At 52.1% G+C, this 19139-nt stretch overlaps 4 protein-coding genes and 2 non-coding genes across 6 annotated transcripts; 4 read left to right on the forward strand and 2 right to left on the reverse strand.

The window, feature by feature from the left end:
- Window positions 1-215: 215 nt before the first annotated feature.
- Window positions 216-4559, forward strand: RPC1_1 (DNA-directed RNA polymerase III subunit RPC1; the record flags this gene model as incomplete). The annotated part of the gene is made up of 1 exon (XM_014685147.1): window positions 216-4559. One exon carries the CDS (start codon window positions 216-218, stop codon window positions 4557-4559), a length of 4344 nt encoding a protein of 1447 aa, XP_014540633.1.
- Window positions 4560-4716: 157 nt separating this feature from the next.
- G6M90_00g070460 (uncharacterized protein) lies at window positions 4717-6191 on the reverse strand (the record flags this gene model as incomplete). Its single annotated transcript, XM_014685146.1, has 3 exons — window positions 4717-5088; window positions 5142-5283; window positions 5347-6191. The coding sequence occupies 3 exons, from the start codon at window positions 6189-6191 to the stop codon at window positions 4717-4719; spliced, it is 1359 nt and encodes a 452-aa protein (XP_014540632.1).
- Window positions 6192-6473: 282 nt separating this feature from the next.
- On the forward strand, window positions 6474-6589 carry G6M90_rRNA00000017. The gene has a single exon (XR_010715688.1). It is a non-coding gene; the product is annotated as a 5S ribosomal RNA (ribosomal RNA).
- Window positions 6590-10778: 4189 nt separating this feature from the next.
- Window positions 10779-10894, forward strand: G6M90_rRNA00000020. Its single transcript, XR_010715691.1, has one exon. It is a non-coding gene; the product is annotated as a 5S ribosomal RNA (ribosomal RNA).
- Window positions 10895-13195: 2301 nt separating this feature from the next.
- Window positions 13196-13702, forward strand: G6M90_00g070470 (uncharacterized protein; the record flags this gene model as incomplete). Its single annotated transcript, XM_014685145.1, has 1 exon — window positions 13196-13702. One exon carries the CDS (start codon window positions 13196-13198, stop codon window positions 13700-13702), a length of 507 nt encoding a protein of 168 aa, XP_014540631.1.
- An 890-nt stretch (window positions 13703-14592) lies between these two features.
- Window positions 14593-17462, reverse strand: COPB2 (Coatomer subunit beta'; the record flags this gene model as incomplete). The annotated part of the gene is made up of 4 exons (XM_014685144.1): window positions 14593-15580; window positions 15641-17102; window positions 17183-17267; window positions 17445-17462. 4 exons carry the CDS (start codon window positions 17460-17462, stop codon window positions 14593-14595), a joined length of 2553 nt encoding a protein of 850 aa, XP_014540630.1.
- Between the last annotated feature and the right edge of the window lie 1677 nt (window positions 17463-19139).

The raw sequence follows: 19139 nt of genomic DNA on the forward strand, positions 1-19139 counted from the left end.
CGCAAATCATTCACTTCCTTTGCTTCTAGCCATTCGTGTGTTTCTGTCATGTCGCTCGGGCTTGTTCTGCGATCGCAAACTGCGGCTGCCTTGTGAGACCCCTCCGAGTCCGAGTCTCAACCACGCCGCCAGCACCAGCTCAACGTCAAGGCCAAGCCACGAAAGCCTCGTCCTTCTCGCACGGCGCGACACCAAGCGACGCTCTACGACTCAACATGATCCACTCGACAGAGGGTCCTGTCAAGCAGCAGCTTGAGGACAAGCTGCCCAAGCGCTTCAAGGGCATCAAGTTTGGCATTCAGTCGAACCAGGACATTGCCAACCAAGCCGTCCTTGAGGTCTCGGACCGACTGCTGTACGATATTGAAAACAACCGAGCTCCATATCGCCATGGGCCTTTGGATCCGAGGCTGGGAACCTCGAGCAAGAGCGGCAAATGCGACACTTGCCATGACTCTCTACAGAACTGTATTGGGCACTTTGGCCACGTCAGATTGCCTCTGCCGGCCTTTCATATTGGCTATTTGCGATTCATCATGTCCATTCTGCAGGAGATTTGCAAGGATTGTGGAAGAGTGTTATTGGAAGAGCCCGAACGGCGGTCCTTCCTCAAGGAGCTGAGACGGCCGATGGACAACCTCCGCCGTACGCAGATTTGCAAAAGAATCAACGAGCAGTGCCGCAAGTCCAAGACTTGCCCCTACTGTGGATCGGTGAATGGCCAGATTCGAAAAATCGGCGTCCTCAAGCTCACGCATGACAAATTTTCCTTTTATAATAAATCTACCGCCGCCAAGAAGGTTCCTCCCGAAAGCAAAGTCAAGTTCGACGACTCCTTCTCCCAAGCAAAGCGCGAGAATCCCGAGCTCGAGAAGCACCTCCGCAAGGCCATGGAGGATCTGAACCCTCTCAGGGTATTGAACCTCTTCAAAATGATAAGCCCAACGGACTGCGAGCTGCTTGGTCTTGATCCAGCCGAGGGACGTCCAGAAATGTTCATTTGGCAATTTGTGCCTGCGCCCCCGGTGTGTATTCGACCCTCGGTGGCACAGGATAATGCCAGCAACGAAGATGATCTTACAACCAAATTGGCCGATATTGTTTGGGTGAGCGGCATGATCCGATCAGCCCTACAAAAAGGCTCTCCCATCCAAACAATCATGGAACAGTGGGAGTACCTGCAGACTCAGATAGCCATGTACGTCAACAGTGATGTTCCAGGTCTGCAGCAGCCAGGATTTGGCAAATCCACCAGAGGTTTCTGCCAGCGATTAAAGGGAAAACAAGGTCGGTTTAGAGGTAATTTGTCCGGAAAGCGAGTCGATTTCTCTGGCCGTACCGTTATTTCGCCCGACCCCAACTTGGGGATCGACCAAGTTGCTGTCCCCCAGCTTGTCGCCAAAAACTTGACATATCCCGAAAAGGTCAATCGGCAAAACATCGAAAAGCTACGCCAATGTGTCCGAAACGGCTGCGATGTGTGGCCTGGAGCGCAGGGAATCCTCAAGAAAGAAGACGACAGTTACTACAAATTCAATCTACGCTTTGGTAATAGAGATTTGGCGGCCAAGCAACTTAGCTATGGCGATATTGTCGAACGCCACCTCGAGGACGGTGACGTGGTGCTCTTCAACCGTCAACCCTCCCTTCACAAGCTCAGTATTATGAGCCATCTCGCCAAGATTCGACCCTGGAGGACATTTCGTCTCAATGAGTGTGTGTGCAACCCGTACAATGCTGATTTTGATGGTGATGAAATGAACCTCCACGTTCCTCAGACAGAAGAGGCGAGGGCAGAGGCTATCAATCTCATGGGCGTCAAGTACAATCTAGCTACCCCCAAGAACGGAGAACCGATTATTGCTGCAACGCAAGATTTCATCACAGCTGCTTTCTTGCTAAGTAGTAAGGATCGATTCTTTGATCGCAAATCGTTTTCATACATCTGCATGCACATGATGGAGCAGGGAACTAAAATCGAGATTCCTCCTCCCGCTATTGTGGCACCAAAGGCCCTGTGGACTGGAAAACAAATATTCAGCATCATGATGAGACCAAACAAGGACTGTTCCGTCAAGATCAACCTTGACGCAAAGTGTCGAGCATACAAAGCGCGCCCCGGGCAATGCCCTGATATGGACCCCAATGATGGCTGGCTTGTTGTTCGCAATTCAGAGGTCATGTGTGGTCGTATGGACAAGTCAACCGTCGGATCTGGAAAGAAGGATTCCATCTTCTATGTTATTCTTCGAGATTTCGGCCCAGACGAGGCAGTTATTGCCATGAATCGGCTAGCCAAGCTTTGCGCCAGAGCGCTCACGAACCGAGGATTTTCTATTGGTGTTGGCGACGTCTTCCCTACAGAGACTCTGAATGTCGAGAAAGAGAACTTGGTATCGACCGCCTATAAGATGTGTGACGATCTTATCGAGACTTTTAAGCAAGGCAAACTAGACAAGGCTCCGGGCTGTAACATGGAGCAGACTCTGGAAAACTCCATCTCTGGTATTCTCAGCAAGGTTCGACAGCAGGCCGGTTCTTACTGTATTGATACTCTGAGTCGAAACAACGCTCCCCTCATCATGGCGCAGTCTGGCTCCAAGGGCTCCGATATTAACGTTGCTCAAATGGTGGCCGTTGTCGGTCAGCAAATTATTGGTGGGCAGCGAGTTCCTGATGGGTTCCAAGACAGAAGTTTGCCTCATTTCCACAAGAACGCTCGCCAACCCCCCTCTAAAGGCTTCGTCAAGAATAGTTTCTACACGGGATTATTTCCCACGGAATTCTTATTCCACGCCATTTCTGGTCGTGAAGGTCTGGTCGATACTGCTGTCAAGACTGCTGAAACTGGTTATATGTCGCGACGACTGATGAAGTCACTGGAGGATTTATCAACTCAGTATGATGACACTGTCAGAACATCAGGAGGTGGCATTGTTCAGTTCCAGTTTGGAGCTGACAAGCTCGACCCTGTTGACATGGAGGGCTCCGCTGAGCCCGTCAACTTTAAGCGAACTTGGAGTCATGCCGAAACACTTACCTGGGATAATGAGGAGGCCGCCATGACCCCCAGCGAAATCAGGGCATTCTGTGACTCCATGCTTGCTGTTGAGCGAAAGCGGTTTCCCAGGCATGGGCTAGCATATGGCGAGAAGCTTGACTACGAAGACACAACGGATTACGGTATTGATGAGCACGAAGGTGCCCGACGCTTCCTGAAGACCATTGAAAACCATGTAGAAGGATTGGCTTCCAAGCTCGAGAAGGTCCGAAAGCTGGCTGGATTTGATGGCGACAAGATGCTCAGGGCCACTGCTCAAGATCATGCTGACCGTACTGCCAAGGTGACGGCAACAACGTTGCGGCTCTTTATCAAGATGTGTCTTGAAAAGTACAAGAAAGCCCACGTGGAACCTGGCCATGCTGTCGGAGCCGTTGGTGCTCAGTCTATTGGTGAACCTGGTACGCAGATGACGCTGAAAACTTTCCATTTTGCTGGTGTTGCCGGTATGAGTATCACACAGGGTGTACCGCGTATCAAGGAAATCATCAATGCCTCCAAGAATATTAGCACGCCGGTTATTACATGCCCTCTGATGAACGATAAACAAATTGAGGCCGCAAGAGTCGTCAAAGGCCGTATCGAAAAGACGTACATCTTGGACGTGCTACATTTTGTCGAAGACGAATGGCGTCCTGACGAGGGCAACGTGGTACTACAAATTGACCGAAGCGCTCTGTCAGACCTACACCTGGGCATTGGTATTTATGACATTGCCGAATCCATCTGCAAACAGCGAAAACTCAAGATTCCTCGGGAAGACCTGTCTGTCTATGGCGAGAGGATCGTCATTCGGGTACGGGATGCAAGTGATATGCCCGCCAGAAAGACGACACGTACCAAGCCAGCCCTCGAGGACAGCGGCGACATGTTACTACGAGCCAACTTCTTGCGTCGCGCGCTCCCGCACGTCCCCATTTCTGGGTATTCGGAGGCTACTCGTGCCATTATTCAAACATCGGAGCAGAACACCCACATGGTGCTTGTCGAAGGTTATGGATTACGCGAGTGCATGACTACAGAGGGAGTCATTGGCACCCAAACCCGGTCAAACAATGTCATGGAGTGTCGTGACGTGCTTGGTATCGAAGCTGCACGAAGCACCATTGCTGATGAGATCAGCCAGGTCATGGGTGACATGGGTATCGACCCTCGACATATGCAGCTTCTTGCCGACGTCATGACGTACAAGGGAGAGGTGCTAGGTATCACGCGATTTGGTCTCTCCAAGATGCGCGACAGTGTATTGCAGCTGGCATCGTTTGAAAAGACGCCGGACCACTTGTTCGAGGCTGCGGCGGGTATGAAGACGGACCAGATTGAGGGTGTAAGTGAGTGTATTATCATGGGACAGACGATGGCTGTGGGCACGGGCGCATTCCAGGTTGTACGACGGCTGGGGATCCGACCGGGGGACATGGCGCAGAAAAAGACACTATTCGAGGATGCGTGGAATTCGGAAGTGAGGGGGAAGAAGAAGGTGAGGAGGAGAGCATAGGGCGCGTCATGCAAGAGTTTGTCGAAAATAAAAACGCTTTTTCAGTATATCAAGTCATGAAAGTCAAGTACAGTCTATCTGAAGGCCATGTCTTCAAGACAGTATTACCGCGAACTCGTCTGCCCCGGCCATTACATCACCCATCACCCATCACTCATCACCTCGTCTCCTCATCCCTCGCTCTTTGTCGTTCTCTTTCCTTGAAAACAACCAACAGCCCCAAATCATAGCAAACCTTCAAGGAACCAGCACACACAAAACTGACCCAGAACAAGTCATGATTTGCCAAGACGCCGGTGATGAGGGGTCCCAGACTTTGCGCACTCGTCTTGACGACATTGACCAGCCCCATGACTGCGGTCCGCTCAGAGGGCAAGAGGATGGCGGCCAGGAAGGCGGAGCGGGGAGCCACGTCCATGGATTGCGTGCACGCGCGGAGGGCCAGCAGAGTGAGGGAGAGGGAGACGTTTGAAGGGAGGGGGAGCAGGGCCAGGAAGACGGACGAGGGGAGGTGTGTGAACACCATGGTCTGTGGTCTTTTGTCAGCTTCGTCTCTCCCGGTGCGGCGTTTCCGGAGCTCACCTTGACGTTTCCGAGGCGTTTGGAAATGGACGAGGCCACGATGACGGAAGCCGCCGAGATGAGAGACGTGACGAAGAAGATGGAGCCCAGGCGGCCCTCTTCAATGCCGAACCGCGAGCGGAAGTAAAACGTCACCCAGGACCTGCGCCGAATTAGCAGCCGACGACGAGGTGCAAGCAAATCATACACCAGGGGAAGAACTTACAGCGGCGCGAGGCCGGAGGCAAACGCATCCAGGCCAAACAGCAGACACAGGGTGGCGGCAATGGCCCTGCTCTCGGCCGTGACGTGCGGCATCAGCGACCTCCACGACCTCCTCTCCGGCGGCGCCTCCCCGGCCGCGGCGAGCAGCGGCTCCGTCTCCGTCCCCGAGGGCCCCCCCTCCGTCGCGGTCTTGCGCTCGGCCTCGACGGCCCGCGACAGGCCCAGCGTCAGCAGCAGCTTGACGGCGCCCAGGCCCGCGTACCCCCAGAAGACGAGCCTGTAGGCCTCTCCCGGGTCCCAGCCAGCGCGGACCAGCGCGTGCGTCACCCAGCCGCAGGACACGATGCCAAAGGCGGTGCCCGCGGTCCCGAGCAGGCTGTACCAGGCGTAGACGTCGCTGCGCTCCTCGCGGGCCGTCAGGTGCGCGACGATGCTCTCCTCGACGGCGCGAAAGGGCCCGATCTCGTTGCCGCTGGGGGAGATGACGCCCAGGACGGCGGCGGCCAGGAGCACCCAGTAGTTGCGGAAGAGGGCGAAGGCGACGCCGCTGAGGGCCATGAGGGCGGCGCCCGCGGCGAGCGTGGCCCTGCGGCCGACGCGGTCCGCGGCCAGGGTGAGGAAGAAGCTGATGACCATGTCGCCGGCGAGGGTGAGCGTCATGAACAGGCCGGACTGGGCGCGGTCGTGGCCCAGCGACTCGAGGTAGCTGACGAGGATGAGGGTCGAGGCGCCGTAGGCGAAGAGGCGCGTGAAGCGCTGCGCCATGAGGAGCCGGATGTCGGGCGCGCACGAGGCGAGCGTCGCGAGGCCCAGCTCGGCGAGGGCGCGGGAGAGGATGCCCGGCATTGTGGGAGCGGGTTGATGCGGGTGCGAGATGGTTTCATGGCGGGCGGGCGGTTGTATTGTACGGTTGTTGTGTCTTTTATAAGGACGTGTAAGTGAGAAATGTGGAGCTGTGAAGTAGGTTTTGAGGCTGCTCGGAGGTAGCCCTTCATGTCCGAGATATTTCCGCACCAGTCGTTGGCCGGCTGTGACGACTGCGATAATAGTAGGTAGGTAGGTAGTAGGTAGTATGATTGATTGTGTTGATTTTTCCAAGGTTGGGCAAAAAATAAAAAAACTAAAAATTACATACAACACTGGGTATTCGCTGGTCGTCACCGACCCAACTACTAATCCAGCGCTCGCTAGGTTATTCAGGGAGATCAGACGGGATCCTAAGTTTTGCTAGCGGCTGTGGTCGTATGTACCTGATGGTGGTGTAATTACATTTATAACCTTTGTTAGGTAGGAGGTTTTACGCCGCCTTGGGAAGCGTGGTTGTGTCTGCTACTGCGAGTAGTACGTTCGATTAAGGTTAAATCTAGTAACAAGGCCCAAAGGATAGCAAAGTTGTCCTGAGGGATTATTTAGTGCCTAGTTACAGACTTACGACAAGTACATGCAGGGCCAAGTGCTTTATTCCACATGTCTTAAATCACACATAATGGCAAGGGCGAGATAAAGTCGACATCTTCTACCCAGGCACCTTGAGATTTATTCATTACGCATCTATACTATTGAATCAAACAAGGACAAAGAAGCGGACTATAGATTCAACGTGTCGGCATGAAATCCATCATCTCATAGTTTCGCAACCAGCTTCGTCTGCTTCCGACGCTTCCAAACATGGACAAACCCAAAACATAAGTGTACTAGGACGGGCCATCAGCGGATGAATACAATGTAGCCTCGGACAGCAGACACTTTCTAGTACGGCCGTGGCATGTTCTTTAACACTGATGGCGCAGTATAGCGCGCATCGTCGCATATAGGAAGACGCCGGCGTCAGACGAGCTGGCATTAGGTTCGACAGGTAAAGTTACAAGGTGCAACACGTGGTTTCTAATCGATTCTTTTCATTTTCCTGGCACGGGGTATAAAGCTTCAAGGTGCCCGCCTTTGGAGCAGCATCAACACTTACCAGAACAATCATAATTAGACTCAAGCACTCAAACACTCAGCATTCAATCATTCAATCATTCCAGCATCCAAGCACTCACACATACACACACTCATATTCTCACATACCCATATTCTCAAATTTGCACGCTGAAATATCCAAACGAGCAAAACATCGCGCACGACGCACGATCACATACCACCAACCCATCACACATCATGCGCATCTTTTCCAATATCGCAGCCCTTTGCTGGTGCGCTTACGGGCTTATAGTCATTGATACCACATCAAATGCCCCTCCTTCATTGGGATTTTTCGCCAAAGTCCGCTACTACCTCTTCCGTCCACGAGTATTCCATTGGTTCGTGCGTTCCACGGCCTACATGACCATAGAGACTGGAATCAGGTGTCTTGAAGATTGGAGACTACCAAATAAAACAGAAGCCCACCCCATCGTTTTTCTGGTTCTCTATATCTTGGCAGTTCTCTTGTCAACGGTGGAGTTGATTGCAAAGGGGCCATGTTTCAAGGAAATTGCGAAAGAGGCATGCCTGGATTGGGCCAAAGAAAACGATCCTGACATGTATGCGCTCCTTTGTGCTAGGGACGCCGAAACGGCAAATCAAACGAAAAATTAATGGCCCCGGATACCATGGGATTATGAGATTAATTTGCGTCGTCGCTGCAAGCCTTGTGGGCATGGCGACTGTCGCCCTTGCGTGATTTCGGGATATAAGTCGGTAGGTGGAGGAGAGTTGACGCAATATTTCATGGTGGAATCTCGCTGTGAGGATTTAAAGCATCTATGGACTACTTTGATAAAGCACCAATTCTATCATTTGGCTCTGTGAATGAAAGCTGTTTCCGCTACTGAGTGTATCTCTACTTCCCAGCCCTCTGTGCTCTTGCTTTAATGCTCGCTCGGTGTCACACGGGGTTCACCCGGGATCCCTCGCGATGTTCGGCACGGACCGCCCAAAGGCTCCCGTGATGAGTGTTAGTCCTAGACGGTGTTGGTCATAATGTTTGGCCGGATATTGGTTACACAACATGGTCACGAGGGAGGTATTGACGCCTTGGGCTCGTAGGAAGCCAACGGTATAAATGGAAGCCCTTAGGGAGGAAGGATGAGACTGAAACCAAGGCCCTTTGGCACCCTAAGAGATTATCTTGGAATTGAGTCCTTTCTCCAAGCCCTTGTCACACTCGGCCATAATGGCCTACAAGCTATGGAGAGCAATGAGGTCGATATGGAAATAGACACTAGGCCAGTAGATTATCAAGATATATATTTCGCATCTTGTGAATAGCATGAAAGTTCTAGGATGTCGTCGCCGCCTTCATAGACGTGTAATCCTGGTTCACCCACATCTGCTGATGTATCGTGATATCCGAAGATGATGATGCTAAAGATGATAGCGATAACGGCGTTTGGCGTGAAGATGCTAGTTTGTATATTCTATGACCAAGAAACCTGCTCTAAAAAACAAAATGAAATTATCCAACCACACATCTGAGGAATCCCAACAACAACATCCCCCATCTATATAAACGATGACCACACTGTAACATTCTGTCGCTTGAGCCCAATACAATTGTCCAACCCACACCAAGCGAATACTAGTCAGAACCAATCGCCACCATTGACTCAAGTCAAAAACCAATCCAATCCTTCAATGAAGGACTTTGTACCATCCAACACAGCCAACCAAATCACCATTCAGGGTAGTCACGTCGTCTCCGAGCGTATCCCAGACATCTGCAGTGTCGACCTTGGAGTTCTCCCGAGAAGTATTTCCAGCGTTCTCCAAACTGCTACGTTCCCATGTCAAGGACCAAGACAGAGCGAGAGGAATTGCAGAAGCACCATACGGGGTTTCGTAGACACTAAGTGCAAGAGAGCAGCAATATAAAAGTATGACAATGAAAAAGACGAACAGAAAGGATAGCCATATTTTGAAGGGGCTGCTCGGGCCGTTTCGGGCTTCAACATCGCCTGTACTGATCAGACGCGCAACAGCCAACTCCAGCCAAGGTCTCTGGTGAGGACTAGTCTGAACATGAGGATTTCGTCATGTGAGCTGGGAGAGGGTCCAAGGGATTGTCTTTGGAGTGATCGTGAGCCGCAAGAGTTTTTTCGGTAAGCCCAAGTGCACGTAGGTTTTCGTTGAGATAGCCATGACGATCATCTATCAAATGAACCGAAAAGACCTAAAATTTCAATAAGTGTTGGGAGGATATTCTTCAGTATGCAGTGGACCAGAAGGAAAGAGTGATGGTTATACTAACAAGACACGATGGATTGCAAGAGGGGTCCGTCGGTACTTCTGGCCCAACTGCTAGAGGGCGACTGATGCGTATAGAGCCCGGATGAGGATGATAATGGCCCCAAAGGCACGAGACGAGGAAGGCTGAATGGACCCGAAGGTCCAATGGATTGCAAGAGGGGTCCCTGGCTGGACCAAGGCGAGGGTACCAGGGTTGTCGCGGAACCGTCCGTCATCCCGACTGGAAAGGCTTACCGGTGTCCTCCTTCTGGCACATTGCCGGCCAAAGTGTCAAACACAAACCTCCGAAAAGGTTCATGTTCCATCGCAATATGCAAAGCCCTAAAAAGGGCCTGCAATTGCTCCGGCGTGAACACAATGACCGCCGCTGTGGCCATAAGGAGAATCCCGATAAATGCCCGCCAGAAGGTCGGAAGGGATTCCAATGCCGTATTAAACATCTATTGCACGGTGACATTAGCAGGGATGACTATATCAGACGGATGTAGCAGAGAGGAAAACAAAAAGTTGCAACACTTACTATCTGAATTTTTTTTGAAAAAAAAAAAAAAAAAGCGCTGCGTTTCCAGAAAAAAATTGTAGGATATTGGAGGGGCCGGCAAAGAGAAAAGGAAAAGAAAAGAAGCAAAAGAGAAATCGAGCAATATTTCTTGAAAAGGTGCCTTGCCGCTATCCTCGTTCTTGCCATTTGGAACTTGGATTGCAAGCTTTGAACGTGCAGTTCTGTAAAAGCAGGCAGGTGCGGCCCTCAGGCTGTGATATCGGAGCTGCCAAGGGAAAGTTACAAACATGCTTGGTACTGGCCAACACGAATCACACCGGTTTTCTACGCCAATCTGCCCATGTGTACATAATGACATTTAAAAATTGTCACTCAAGTCAAAGACACGCTTCCCACCTGTCTACCTTGTCCTGCGACCAGAACCAGCTGATAGAAGCAAGAGAAAGATTTGTTCAGCATCGGTCTGGAATTGGGCCATGTTCAACCGTCAAGTCGAGTGTAAAACCTTGCCAGAATTATCAAAACGTTTGGACGGACAAGTGAATTTCTCCTTTTTTGGACGAACAGGATAAGTTCTCAGAGATGGAAAGTAGTTCTCCATTCATTCATGGCTGCGACGCCTGCAATAATCGTGTGACTGACTGACTGACTGTCTTGATTTTTCCACGGTTGAGCAAAAAATAATAAATAACTAAAAAAATTACATACAACACTAGGTATTCGCTGGTCGTCACCGACCCAACTACTAATCCAGCGCTCGCTAGGTTATTCAGGGAGATCAGACGGGATCCTAAGCTTTGCTAGCGGCTATGGTCGTATGTGGAAGACAAGGCAGTTTATCCTGCCTATGAATCACAGCTATGAGCTCGACACGAGTCAAATAACGTTGGGATGAGGTATTGAGCATGTTGGGGATTTGGAAAACGGCGACGAATGAGAGGATTGGTAATGTCCTGACATGGAACGGTCATGGGGATGGAGTTGGCAGTAATTGGTCCGCAGTGGTCTTGGCTAATTCTAAGAGACAACGAATACTCTGCCTCCCACTATCGACCGGCCGCAGCGAATGCATTGTCTTTCCTAGTCCTAGTCGAAATTCTACCACAAAAAGGCACTCTTGGCCGGTGCTGGCTCTGCTGAGGTAGTGAACAAGAAGAGCTCTTTTCGCCTTCTCTAGACCGGATTTTCATCATCGGCTTCCCGCAAGCTCTGGTGACGGTCGTATAGGGTAAGAGCTTGACCAGTTTGCCTTGTATCTGCGCAACGGCCATGTGGGAAATCCTGGGCATCAAGTTCAACTTCAGAGTCGGAAACAGAAAATGAGATTATGGCTCGGCAGATTGATGTTTTTGGTGACCAGTAGGCGTCACAAGTTTACATGTGCAACAAGTCCTCAACCAGATCAGGTCTCTGGTTACCACGCATCATCAAGAGTCCAACGAGGTTAACTGGATGGGACCGCTTTGTCCCCGAATAAACTAGCTCCAGCGAACAAGTCTCTCAACATCAGTTTAGCGACGCACAGTCCCTATAGTCTGACAGGTGCATCTGCCCTTATATGCGGAAGCGCTCCACCGAGCTGAAGAGGCTTCATCACCCAGTTTAACTTGTTGACAGCAAAGCCACATCTTGTACAGTCATCAAACTCTGTGCTGTCGGAGGGCTCCCCTGAACAAGTCAATGCTAAACGAGGAATTGGTGCTCATGGAAATTGGCTCAATGGAAACTAGACAACAGTTGATATGTAATAGCAATATGTTGCCCGAAGAGCTTGTCCACGCTCGACCCGGGCCCAGCAGCAAATTGTGCTGTTGAAGCAAACACGAAATACGATGGCGGACAAAGGCAGAAGTTAGCCTGCTGCCTCGGCTGGGCGTAATTTCCCATTGTCCAAAAAAGGGGAACGTCTCTACGCCAAATCACATTGGTCCGAATGTCAAAAAGGCACAAACCACCGCGGGCAACATAACGTCTTGACTTTTCAATCTTCTCCACAATTCGCATCAGCTCGCCGCTTGGTGACCCTCCATCAACCAAGTGCCCCTGCATTCGAGGTAAGGCTGACCCGGCAGTCGCCAGGTTTCGATTGCCTCTCTGGAACAGGGCAGACTGGCCGTCAGGGCTGAGACGGAGTCGCGCAGGCGAGAGGGACGAGCGGTATCCAACTCGGCTGGAAACATGGACGTCCACGGAGGACTATTGCATATACATATGGCATACCAACGTACAATGCCCACCTGCTGACCGTGGCTGTCAAACACGAGGCCATGTATGCGAATGCCATGGCTCAAAGGATCGACTAGCCTCCAGACCAATTTCCACTACTTCGCCACGGGGAAGAAGTAATAATAGCAGTCTTGAAGCACAGCACCGTTCCCGGCACAGCATTACCGGGAATGGCCCTTGAGCAAAGCCCCGGTATAGAGTGCGGCTGGAAAACCTGGCGTCGAGCTAGGCGTGGCATGGCTTGCACCGCAATATCGCCAACCGAGCACACTGACTACGTGTGGTGCCTGCTTTGGCCCTGTCCGGGGTAAAAACACGCCGTGTTTCCAAGTAGTTTGTGAGGATGGCTGTTCGACTTACACGCTTTGTTAGGGCGGCGGCCTCGTCAAGGACAAGCTGGGGTTGTGCAAGTCATGGCTCATGCTCCGTAGATGGAAATATCCACCGCTAGGCTGATCCTGTTTTTCCCTTCTTCCGGGAGTAAACTCTGAGCCGACACGCCCCGTGTATTTGGCAGTTTGGGTGCAAAAATGACAAACACCGAGGATATATCAAGACACCGCCACGTCCCGTCAAGAGGAATACCACACCCCTCCACGGACGATGCCATCTAGTGATTTCCGCTTCGGACCCCCGAGCCAAGTTTCCGGTACGCCATAGCCTGTCTAGCACGGCAGAGGCAGAGGCAGAGGCAGACACGCTGGCAGTCCAAACGGCGGACCCCATGGTGTTGAGCTGCTCCCGGCCCGGACCCCTATATAAAGTCCGTCTTCCCCCCGCAACGACGACAGCTCCCCCTTTTTCTTTCCTCCTACCCTATAATACTTAACACCATCCTCTCTCCCATAATTGCTTGCGGGCTCCGTCGCCAAGATCCCCCCAACCCACCACGATGCAGACCAAGACCGTCCTCGCCGCCCTCGCCGGCACCGCCTTCGCGGCCAACCTCCAGCCCCGTCAGACTGATCTCGGCGCGGCCACCCAGTGCCTCGACCTCCTCAAGACGATTCCAACCCCGCCCCCCGACCTGGTCAAGGAGTGGACGACCAACCCCCCCAAGGACTACTGCTCCATCTCCATCCCCGCCAGCCTCAGCAAGGACTGGTCCAGCTACACCTCGTCGGCCTCGTCCTGGGTCAAAGCCCACTCCAGCGACCTGGCCAAGTGCCCCGGCGCCGGGCAGGTCACGGCCAAGGGCCCCCTCGACTGCAAGGCCGGCAGCGGCAGCGCCACCCAGGCCACTGCCACCAGCGGCTCTGCCACCGGATCTGCCACCGGGTCTGCCACCGGGTCTGCCGCCGGCGCCAGCCAGACTACCAAGACTGGAGCTGCTTCCCGCGAGACCGGTATGGCCTTTGCTGCCGTTGCCGCTGCCGGCTTCGCCCTGGCTGCCTTGTAAAACGGGGATGGAAAGATGATCAGCGGGGATGGGGCGTGGCAGCGGGTGACTGAGAGGATGGCGTTGTATTTTCCGGTTATGGGTACTGTATTTTATGCCCAGTATGTAAATATAAGAAGGGGAGCGTGGTAGGGGGGCTGAATTTACCGTCTTGTCGGGATATCGGAGAGTTTCTGATGCACTTGATCACTTGGTGAGCGCTGAACAATGGGACAGGATTTGAGAATCAGTTGTACTAGTGCTAGTGACCTGACGGGTTATCAATGTATCAAATGCGGTATCAAGTGATAATAAAGGCGGGGTATTGTATTTCGTCTTCTAAATCACAGGGACAGCAGCTGTTTTGCGCACTGGCCAAGCTTCAATTTCGTCATGCTGTAAGCGAATAACGCGTCAACGGGCCTTGCCACCTAAGAAACATTTAATAAATGCATTAATGAGAGCTAGACGTCTCCCTAGGTGGATAACAAGTGTAATCAAGTAGCCATTACAAGACACGTGCAAGTAGAGAAGGATCTGTTCTAGGATCCTGTTGGGCTAAACACTCTCAAGCTGTAGTCTGCTTCACGGCCAATCGCTCACTTGTCAACCAACGCCTCGAACGAGGGCATCCTTTTGGAGCCAGCGGAATAGGAGTCGTGAACAAGCATCGACTCGGGTACTCTCAACCAAACTATGGTGTATGAGCCCATCATCTTTCCCTTGCGTTGCAATACATCATCACACACGCTGGCACCTTGCTGGAATTGTCCGTTTTAACTTGTTGCATTACGTTGAATCATCCCATGCCACCACAGCGGGCACACCAGGACTCTATTGACCTTTTTCTGCCACTGCATCTAACAAAAAGAAATTCATACGATCATTTCGCCTATTTGAACCCCTCCTTTTTACTCCTCTTCCTCGCCCTCTCCCTCTTCCTCCGCCTCTGCCTCCGTTTTCTCTTGCTTCTCGGTCCCAGCTTCGTCGTGCTCGCCGTTTGTTTCCGCCAAATTATTCGCTGCCGAGCCGCCCTCAGTCTCAGCCTTTAGCCACGCATCCCATTCAGGGAACAAGTCACCGTCATCCTCGGGAACTCCAACAAGTTTCGCTACTCGGCCCTTCTTAGACTTCTCCAAACTCTCTTTCCAGTCCTTCACAATGGGCTTGGTCAAGCTCGGCTTGTATGTTTGTGAGAAAAGAACAGCCTCGGCCAGTCGTCCCGTCTTGGTCAAAATGTCCGCGCACTGGTCGACGTCACCCAAGAGCCATGAGCAAGAAAACGCAATGTTGTGAGAGTTCGCTTCCTGTGCTTGCTTCGCAAGAGCTGCCAGGCCTTCCCTGTCACCAGTAGATGAGTGGAGGAGAAGCAATGAGCCCAGATCCTTGGCGTGAGTAAAGCACTCGGCGGCCAAAGCCACATCCCATGCGGCCAGGGCAGAATCTCCCACTGTCTTCCACTTGTGCTCCACATCAGCAGCGCGGGCCAGCTCCAGGGCCGTATCCAGCTGGTTCAATGCCAGTGCAAGATCAAACTTGTGCTCAGGGTCCGTGGCAACTTCCAACGCCAGCTCCTTGTGACCCTGTCCCTCGAGGAATCTCGCAATCTTGTTAAGCTGATCGTTGGGAATGGTGGGTAGCAGCTCGGCAGCCGTTTCCATGTCTTCTCGAAGAACCAAAGTCTGGTACTCAAGAACGGGAAGTGAGAGGCCAAACGATGTGACGTTGACATCCTTGTCGGCCAAATAGATTTTGGAGTCTCGCTGGATGTAGCCCAGGATATACATGGGCTTGTCAAAATGTGATACGGTGTACGTCTGGTCGCCAACCAAATAATTCAAGCGGTTGGTGCTGTTAGTGTAGAGGAAGCAGTCTCCAACCCATTCACCAGTTCGGACGCTGTAATTCAATCATTAGCCACCCTGGGTCCTCTTCGTTTGATTTCAAGTCCAGACTTACGTTTCGCTAATGTCAGTAATGACCTCGAAAGCCGACTCAACCCCGTCATCCTCTATCTGGCCGGACTGGACAGCTTCGATATAGCTTTCTCGAGAAAATCTCAGGACATAGCAGCTGTCTTCGCAAGCAATGGCAACCAATTCTCCACTCTCTGACCAGTAAACATGTTTTGGCTCGACTTCAATTCTTCGCACCAAGCCACCAGTTGCCCAGTCAAAGAATGAGATGCCACCCTGGCCAGTAACACCCAGAAGAATGCCACCGGTAAGACCATCAGCCTGGAAGCCGACATCGAGACCGCCGCTCTTTTCAACAAAATTTTTGTAAAGTTTGACACTCATTGCTGACTCGCGAATGGCAAAGTCGTTGCTGTTCTCCTTGGAGCCCCAGACAAAGTCCAAGGCAGATCCGAACGCCTTGTTGCGCCATGCTAGAGCTGTGTAGATGATATACTCGCCATCGCCACAAACTGCGACAAAACGGCCGTTTGGCGAGTGAATCAAAGTCTGAGGGTATACTTCACAAGTTCCAAGGTCCTTGGTGGGGAGCGAGATGGGATCATTGTCCTTGAGGGAGGCATCTCCCTTGATGATGGAAGACACGACCTCGTTATGTCTGGCCCAGATAAGCTTGCCAGACGCATCCATAGAGACAGCAGGCTCCTCTCGGCCCAGTTTGACCACGACAGCACCATCGTCGTAGCCGACAGCAATTCCTTGCTTGCCCTTCTGGTAAGAGACACACCAAGCGCGCTCCAGGCTGTAGTTCAACGATTGCTCGAATCGATAGGTGTTGGCATGCCAGATTCGGATGGTCCCGTCCTCGGAACCGGAAACGATGACGGGAAGTTCTGGGTGGTAGCAAGCAAAGGAGACATTGTTGGTGTGGCCTTCGAGCGTGGCAATCAGGGACTTGGTGGTGTAGTCCCAGACCTTGACAGTTCGGTCGTCAGAAGTAGTGAGAAGATAAGGCTTGTCGGAGTGAGGGTAGTAGTCGACGTGGTTCACGCCCTTGCTCTCGTGAGCTTCCAATGTGAAGTTGGCGGTTGACGAGCCCAAGCTCCATATCTTGACAGTTCGGTCCAAGCACGCAGAGGCAAAAGTATTTGTATCCTTGGGATTGATGGCAATACCCATGACATAGTGGCTGTGGCCCTCAAACACCTGAACACACTTCCAACCCTTGTCCCAGTCCCAGAGCTTAATCGTCATATCGTCGGAGGCGGTCAAGATGAAGGGAAGAGTTGGATGAACCGCGATTGCGCGAATGTAGTCGGGGTGAGCCTCGAATTGGGCCACTTTTTCCGACGTGTTGTAATTGTAGACGCGTATTTGGAAATCATCTGAGCCGCAGACAATCCAGTTCTTGCGTGCGACGAATCGACCAGCTCGAACAGGTACCTCGGTAAGCTCGAAAGTCTTGACCGTTTGTTGAGTCTCATACGACCAAATGTAGACATGGCCTAGAATTCGGGAGAAGAATGAGTATACACAAGTTCGGGGGAGACGACTAGTCGTGCCTATATGGGGGTTAAATGCCTACCGCTGTAGAGTGTGGTGAGGATCCATGGCTCCTGGGGGTGGAAGTCGACGCCTTTCACTCGCTCACTGCGAGCATACAGCTGACGCTATAAACAACACAATTCCAGGTCAGCGATTTTTGCTCCTGCGTCTGTGGCCTATTCCGAAAAGATGATTTCTGGCCGCGAGAGGCGGTGGAAGCGAGGAGTGAACCAGTGAGCTCAAGGCCTAGCTTTTGGCGCCCGCAGAAGAGGACCATTACAGTATTTAAACAGGCAACTAACCTTGACGTCGAGCTTCATGATGCCAATATGTATCGCACACGATCAATGGCTGTCGCCAGGGTCGAAGCAGTCGGCAGGGACGAGGAAGTTGTGTCGCTGGCGGGGTGGAAAGGACGGAGTTGTTGGTATCGTGGCAGCCACCATGCGAGTGTATGGACAATGCGTGATGAGAAGAGTTGGCGCAATTTATTCAAGGGGTCGTAACGGCAGGACTCGCGCGGAGATAGTAGGATGGCGCTGCGGCATCGACAGAGTGGCAGGTTGGCAAATCGGCAGCGGGCGCAGACGATGCTCGAGTTGGCAGCGAGACTACGTTTGGCTCGAAGTCGAACAAGGGAGCTTCGTCGAAAATGTGTCCAATGTGTCCCAGCCGTTGTCACACTGGCTGATCGCAATACGTTGTGCCAGCCTGGCACCTGTGCATGGACCAATGAGATCGGGTTCCCTGGGCCTGGAATGTCAGGTATCAACCCCCTTTTAGCGGGGAGCGACCTCAACCACCTGAGCTGAGCGTCTGTCTATTACGCACTCCGGTCATGCAGTCAAGTTACCTAAAGTTACTGGAGATACTTCACTCGAATATTAATAACATCCAATCTGCTGTTGCAGGATGCGATCGGCTTTGATTCTGAGGGCCGTGTAACCAATTGATGTCATGTTGGGCACAAGTGGCTTCTATGGCACTCACCGTGATTTCCCATGTCCGTCCGTACGAAAACCCCTCGTGAATCTAGATGATGAGAAAAATAGGCCGTATCCGGCCCCAGAGGTAATAATCTCCTGTCGGGTGTAGCTTCAAGCATCAAGATCGGAACTTCACTGTACTCATGAGCTGGCGGTCTAGGGTAGTGCGATATCCGCGTTCCCCTTACACTCTGGAAGCATGCTTTACGTAGGGTCAGCCGTGTCATATGTCCCAAGAAAAGCATGCAAGGCCGTGAAGCCAATGGCGTAGTCATAGTTCTTTCTCGAGACACACTCAAACCCGACATACATATCGCCTCGTTCAGGGGTTTGGTCATCGCGGTCCCGCTCGAGATGACCCAGTGCCACGTTCGTGCAAGACCTCGGACAAGAGTATGCGCACTGTAGACAGAGTACCAAACAGTAGTGATACAGGGGAGGAAAGACGTTGGCCAATGTGCGAATTACAAAGGCAAAGGTAGTTCCATATCCACGTGCTGCGCCATCTTCGGTCTGGGCATTGACAGCATTGACGGCATTGATAGGCGCTGCCCTCCAACATGAACAGCCATCGCGAGACGAGACACGACACTCCAGCTGGCCAGGAAGCTGCTTCGCCTCATTTGATTACCCAAGCCATTATCTGGTGTGCACTACGTATCCTCCGTGCTAAGTAAGTCACGGGCCACTGCGTCGGCGCAGTCAACTTGACGCTTGACGACTTGACGAGTCAATTCTAAAGTTGGCACGCTGCAGCGCCGGGGTCGCCTGTCAATGCCCCAAGCATTACGAACCACGGCCTCGCCTCTCGACATCTTTTCAGTCAAGTATTAAATAAAGTTTGGTTGCTCGTACATTGAAAACTCCTTGACGTGCCTGCGCCATTTCTTTCCCTCCCCCCCTCTATTGTCTTCTGGATTGTACGGATTCCTCTTCTCCGCCTCTCGAGTACAGAAGAACTACCACCGCCAGTGTCCAATACCCGCAAACATTGAAACCAGTGGCTTTGCC

Source organism: Metarhizium brunneum, chromosome 4 (assembly GCF_013426205.1).
Source record: "Metarhizium brunneum chromosome 4, complete sequence".
Taxonomy (NCBI): domain Eukaryota; kingdom Fungi; phylum Ascomycota; class Sordariomycetes; order Hypocreales; family Clavicipitaceae; genus Metarhizium; species Metarhizium brunneum.